The sequence below is a fragment of the Homalodisca vitripennis genome, chromosome 3 (genome assembly GCF_021130785.1).
Source record: "Homalodisca vitripennis isolate AUS2020 chromosome 3, UT_GWSS_2.1, whole genome shotgun sequence".
NCBI classification, from domain to species: Eukaryota; Metazoa; Arthropoda; class Insecta; order Hemiptera; family Cicadellidae; genus Homalodisca; species Homalodisca vitripennis.
Genome location: NC_060209.1, coordinates 71,149,488 through 71,156,589, shown reverse-complemented (window position 1 = coordinate 71,156,589; position 7,102 = coordinate 71,149,488). Strand labels below are relative to the sequence as shown.

The window sequence follows — 7,102 nt, the reverse complement described above, 5'->3', positions numbered from 1 at the left end:
TAGGACAAGTGTAACTTTTTTGTTGAATGATAATTCAGATAACTTTTTTATGTATGTATGATAATGTATGATTCTTAAAAATATTTACTTGATAAAAAATAATAGTAACTCATTAATTTGTTTTAATAAAACAGCTGTTTTAATTTCAATATTACATTTGTAGAGAGCTTAACAGATTTTGTCTATTTTTCATGCGTTTTGTATGTAATTAAGGATTATTTTTTAAAGTTTGCGTTTGTCTATTATAGACTTATTTTTACATCTTTCTCTTCGAAATTAAATTTTCTACAAGTACCGTGAAAAAATATTTTTGTGTTTATTGTACATTTAACATAGTAAATATCTGCTTCAAACCAAAATGTAACTTGTTTTTCAGGACCAAGTTTCGCGTATTTCGTCACATATCTTAAAAATTACTGTAGCTACAGGTCTGGAAACGGTTTTATTCAATTTTTCAGTTCATTTTACATAAAGTACGCTAAAATTGTAACATCTTAATTAACAGCCAACAAAATACCCGTAGGGCTTCGTTGCAGCAGGGGAACTGAAATTCAGACGAAATCTTTCACCCTGTATAACTTGGTAACTAAGCATTTTCGGACCTATGTTAATTAGACCTTTTTTTTCTTATTTTGATGTGAGGAATCACGCCCTGACTTATGGGCACCTTTTTTCAGAACACCCTGTATATCCCTCTTCAAATACCAAACCCTATTTAGTTTATTATCTTCACCCACAAAGTAACCCTAATTCCTCCCGGAAAGGTGAGTAAACTATTTTAAGAAAGTGTCAAAATTACTTTTAGATCAATTTAGATAATGAGCTTATTGAATATTATTTTCGTTCTAGATTATTTCTATGTACTATAAATAGTACATTTTCGCAAGAAAGTTTGTTATGTCGAATAATATTTCCATGTTTGGTATTATTACTGTGTGTTCTATAGCCAATGTGTCCATATCATGACGTCTCGTGAGTCTAATGTGTAGATATTAAACGTTAAATCTCTCTAATGTAGACTGAGCCACAATTATATGGGTCTCGTATGGGACTCCCGGCGCAGCTTGGCGTACACACATGAATCTTATCCGTCACTGGTTTCAAACAGTTCATAAACTGTCGGGCTGATGTATATACCATTTTTTTAAAAGGGCTTTTTAATATGCTACTTATTTTATCAGTCATCCTTAAATGTAAGAAAAATAGGCCAGTATTAGTCTCTATTAACTTAAGTAACGTAAATTGAATAGTTGTAGATAATTAATCAAATTGGAAAAACTGCTACCGTTCTATTTTAGAGCAAGACATTGCTGTACATAGTTTAATAGAAATATAATATTTTATTTTCCAATAGCAAACTTTGTTTAATAACTGAATTTCAAGTTTAAAATGCCCTAAAAATCCTTAAAGAGAAGTTATAGTAAAAAGAACTTACTTTTAAAATAGAATGACTATTTGAAAAGTTTTTCTTAATAAAGGCTTAATAGTTTTTAATCGATCTCTATCTACAAATTAACCTCAACGACTTAAGTACTCTCTTTGCAACTATCTAAATAACTGGGTTTTATAATGTCTTACACAACTTTTCACACATCCATGAATATTTTACTTGTTCCTTTTATAAAATGTAATATAATAATTCTCTTTTCCGCAGTTAATTATCGGATAGTAATTGAAGTGTTCTTTTTTACCATACAAGTTGACTGTATACTTAATTAATACGTACTTGGAAAAGTTTAAATGATATATTAGGACATCAGTATTAAGTATTTTAGATTTAACTCGACAGGGACAATCTACTTTTATTATAATGAGAAGACCAATATCCCTCACTCTATCTTTATTAAAGCTATTGAAATGTCGAAAGTGATTTAACGATAACAGTATACAACAGGGTCCACTAAGCAATCAAGAAATACAATCAGTTAATGGATTAACTGCTTAAACTGTACTAAATCTGCTTTCTTGGAGTAGGGTCAACCTTTGCTATTGATTTATTATTTTACACGTTGGTAGCAATGTATTTTGTGATATATTCTTGAGAATGTGATGTGTTTTTAATGTTTTTCATAGTGGAGTTTTTGCACTAGAACGGGATGGAATAAATAAAGCCTCTTAAAAATTTACCCTTCTATATAATCAAATGAGTCCTAATATAAAATGAGTTCGCTAATTGTGAAATAATTCCTTACCCATATTTGGTAAACAAATGTAATAAAATTAATGTCTGCATAGATATACAGTAAAACCTTAAAATAGAGCATTCAAGTCAGGTACGATCCATTGTCAGTTCGTTCTTATGAGTTCGCCCCTATGACTGCAGTTATATGAAATAAACATTTTAGTTTTAGATCAACTATAAACATCTACATGTACAATTTTTACTAAACCATTATTTAACTATACTCCTAGATCAATGTTTTAGAAAATAGGCTTTAACCTATTGCTATGCTCTTTTGGCTCCTAACGTTATTACCATATTTTAATTACAATGATACATCCATATTTTTCTCTTGACACATATTCTAATTCTAAGGCTTAGCCCTTATTTCCCATATTTCATTGAAGTTTGGATTTTGTATTTGAATTAACCCTATCGGTTAGTACATTAAATGTTCTTAATGACACTTCCTTAATAAAATTCACATAATAATGTTTAGTATTGTTTAATGTTGAGGATCTGCTACAAACCCTCAAAACATGATTTATACCTATTCTAAATTAAGAAGTAAAACAGAATGTTCACATAAATGTCTCAAAATGTAAATACCAGTAGCTTAAATACAAGTGCTTTTCCTCCTTTGTTATACTTAATAGTAATCTAGCCTCGACCTCAGGCCCACTATATCAAGTCTCGTTATATTTCTTGTAAAATATGAAAAGAGCATACAAATCTTTTAATTTGCTTTATCGTAAGACCCTGCCCCCATATATTTAATTGGAATCAGTAACAACAGAATAATTTGTTCTAAATTTAGGAAAAATTGCATGTACAATACGTTTTCTAAAATTTCCATATAAAATAGATTTTCTGTGTATGCACATAAATATTTTTGGTGCTTACCTAATGCATGGTTTCACGTCGTTTTGTAAATATAATTATATGTATATTGTTTATTTGGGACATTGTATATTGTGACGTGAATAAGGAAAGGGTATACTTTCAAAATTACTTAATTGATCAGGTCTGTTACATATCATAGCCCTTTCCAAAATTCCAAGCAATGTGTAAATTCATTAAGGGTTTAGTTGAAATTTAATTTGATGCTTAATATCTGCAAGGTAAATTTTTCTGGAATTTCGTGACAGTTAAAGAAAATTACCAATGTACGAAGCAATAAAGTATTCAATCTACTACTTGCATCTTCAATACAGTAATTGTGAGTCATTTGAACTGTACATTATATTCGTTATAAAGAAGTTGCACATGCGCAAAGAGACTTTGAGGAGGAATCAATTCCCAATTCCTTGAAAGACTATTGTTTTTCATTAAGAACGTTTTAAAATGATTGAAGGAGGAAATCCGGCGGTAGGTGTGATTCAGGTAGGATCTCTATAACGACCGTATTTGGTTTTACTCAATGGTAGCTCTTACCTGTATTGTATTGGGAGAACGTCCTGTTCACAATTCAGACGGTTGATCAGAATTATAATATATTGCGTAATATTTACCGAAGAGGTGTCAGGTTTCACGTAAATATTTCGATAATATTTACTATGTTGTTTTATACATGGTACTGTACCCAATATCTGTAAACACCTCTGTTTATATAACGTATAGGTTGCAAAATTAAAAATGGCTTTAAACAACCATATATATTTATATAGATCGGTTTATTAATGCTTTACCACATTACCAATTGTTTAGTTGGTAGTATTTGAATTAACAAGATACATTCACTATAACTTTGAGGGAAAATTTTCCTATACTTTCTGAAGTTAAGTGATAGGGAGGACTTCATAGTCCTAACTTCGCATTTACAAATTTATCATTTCGTTTCATTTCAAATACCATTGGCAGCAATTTCTTTTAATAGGGCTTTCTTAGGAAAGGATGTTTAAAGTTACTGGTTTCATATCTGTATCCAATTAAATATTGCTCTCAGTATAATTTTCACCCGAAATCATAAGCATTCTACTTATAAAACAAATTGTTAATTAGAAACACACCATAAAATGAATGTAAACATATCAAATATCGATTAAGATAGCTTTGCAAACTAATGAATATTTATTTGCTAATAATCATATAGAAATGAACTAAGAAGAATGATAAACATGTTTTATTGTAATTAATTGTGAATATAACTATACTATAGGCCTACTGTATTATAACTCTAGGTTACAATAGTTACCCGTTGATAACGGTCTCTTAAATGTAAATAGTGTTTCCATTTTTAAATAATTTATTAATTACAAAAGCTATAATAGTTATTATTAAATCACATGTATATTAACCATCTTAACATTTACTCTTCACCAGGCGGTTCAAAAAAGTCGGTATTGATAACGTTAAATAAAGCTCTTAAAGGTAATATTTTGGGCTTGCAATTTTGTAAATCACAATTTAAACGTATAATTTTAACACAGATTTCGTCGAACAAGGTTTTCTTGGTACACTGTACATTAATATATAAATGTTGCGTTTTATTACACTGGATTGGAACCACTCAAACATTCTCTTGATCTGGTGTGGACATAAAAACAGCGTATATCGCTCTTACTCAGTTTATCAATATATCTTACAAATGTAAATAATATAAAAATATAAAAAAGTATATTTTATCACTCACTTCAAAGATACCATACGATTATCTACAACGTTCATAAATATTGCTCCTTAGCAACATTATTCAATAACTTTCAACTGGTGAATATTATCCAATAGAATCCACCTCATAATAATATAAATTTATAACTCTGATGCGAATAATTTAGCACGTTGCAATCAAATGATAACAAATAATTATAAGAATAGTTTATGTAAAACATCTTATGCATATTGGTTCATGAGGAAAAAACTGTAGGGGAGAGCGGGGCAAGTTGATACGTGGGCAAGTTGATACAGATGTGACTGTGAGCTAACGCGCATGCGCAGGGCGGACATGAGTCAGTAGAGGCTGTTGTTTACCGAGACGCAGTGCCACACGGCGTCCAGCTGTCAACAGAGTACTCTACGTGTTTTTATTGTTGAAATTGTGTTTTCATGAGTAGAAAGTAATTGTTGGCTAGTGTGTTTGAGTTGGCGTACCAGCAAGAGGATAATATTCAGGAAGTTCACTGTTAGCACAGTTAAACACCTGTTTCTTGGTAAGAATTCCATGATAGTTTCATATTTCTGGACTTTATATTTTAGAGACTTAAGTTAGACGTAAGAGACAATTGTTCAATGGGGCAAGTTGATACGCGTAGCTGGGGCAAATTGATACAGTGTATCAACGTACCCCAATATTGTAAAAATTAGAGTTTTGTCTTTTCTTATAGAAACATGGTGCGGAATTATACCAGGAAGACAGATCGAGGGAAAGTCCCGGATGAGAGCTTTGAAAAAGCCTATGAAGCTGTCAAGACCAAAACCATGTCTTTGCGGGAAGCAGCTGTAGCCTTTGAGATCGACAAAATGACATTGTTTAGATTTATAAGAAAAAAAGATGAATCGCAAGGTCAAACCGTTACAATGGGGTATGCCAAACCAAGACAAATTTTTCCAGACCAATTAGAATCTCAACTCGAAGAGTATATAATACACTCTTCAAAAATCTACTACGGACTTACACCACAAAACATCAAAGTTTTAGCTTACGAACTTGCTATGGCTAATAGGAATATCATTACATTACCTGATTCATGGATTAACCATAAAATGGCTACAAAGGACTGGTTTAGCTTATTTATGAAAAGACACCCTAGACTATCAATCAGGGAGCCTGAGGCTACGAGCCTTAGTCGCGCTACCAGTTTTTAATAAAGTCAATGTTGATCTATTTTTTGACAATTTGAAGAGTACTTTAGATAAATACAAAATTGAACCTATGGATATTTGGAATATTGACGAGACCGGTGTGCAAACAGTTCAAAGGCCAAACAAAATCGTAGCTCAGAAAGGAGTACGCCAAGTAGGGAAAGCTACGTCAGCAGAAAGGGGGCAGACTGTCACTATGGTATTGGCTGTCAGTGCCATCGGCAACTCAGTTTCTCCAATGTTCGTATTCCCAAGAGTATTCTTCAAGGATCACTTCATCATTAACGGGCCACCAGGATGTATTGGAACTTCCTACCCATCCGGATGGATCACATCTGAATCGTTTTTGACGTTCATTAAACATTTTCACGGCCACGTAAGATCTAGCAAGGGCAATCCCTGCTTGTTGGTTTTGGATAACCATGAATCACACTTATCTATTGAAGTGCTCAACTTCTGCAAAGAAAATGGTATCGTCATGTTGTCTTTTCCCCCCACACTTCCCATTGCCTGCAACCGCTTGACAGGTCAGTTTATGGGCCTTTCAAAAGATTTTACTTCGCTTCAGTCGACGACTGGATGGTCAACAATGCAGGGAAAACTGTAACAATCTACGACATTCCTGGCATAGTAAAGATGGCACTCGCTAGAGCAATAAATCCTACAAATATTATATCTGGATTTCAAGCAACAGGAATCGCGTCATACAACAGAGAAGTGTTTACTGAGGATGACTTCTTGTCCAGCGCAGTCACGGATAGAGAGATGACTTCACAAGACAGCACTGTCAAGACTTCTCAAGCTGGGACAAGCAACGCTGATGGTCTACACTCCAAAGTGAACCGAACTGAGACTACAACTGCAGTTCCATCTACAAATAAGGATGTTTCTGTAGGCGTATTCACTGTAAGCCCTCAAGAAATCCGCCCCTACCCTAAAGCTGGAGAGCGAAAAAATATCAAAAAAGGGAGGAAATCTTTCAAATCCGCTATCCTTACTAGCACACCAGTTAAGGAGAGGCTGGAAGTGGAAGCCAAAAAAAGGAAGCTAAAATGGTAGCCAAGTCAGAAAACGCCAAAAAAAAGACTTTTTTAAATGATAGAGAGTCAGACTAAGGAGAAGAACAAGGTGAAGAAACAG

The 7,102-nt window shown here is 32.9% G+C and overlaps 1 protein-coding gene across 1 annotated transcript; it reads left to right on the top strand.

Annotated features, from left to right (window-relative positions):
* The first annotated feature begins 6,032 nt into the window (after window positions 1–6,032).
* Window positions 6,033–6,569, top strand: LOC124358232 (MFS-type transporter clz9-like). The gene has a single exon (XM_046810527.1). It carries the CDS (start codon window positions 6,033–6,035, stop codon window positions 6,567–6,569), a length of 537 nt encoding a protein of 178 aa, XP_046666483.1.
* The last annotated feature ends 533 nt before the right edge of the window (window positions 6,570–7,102 follow it).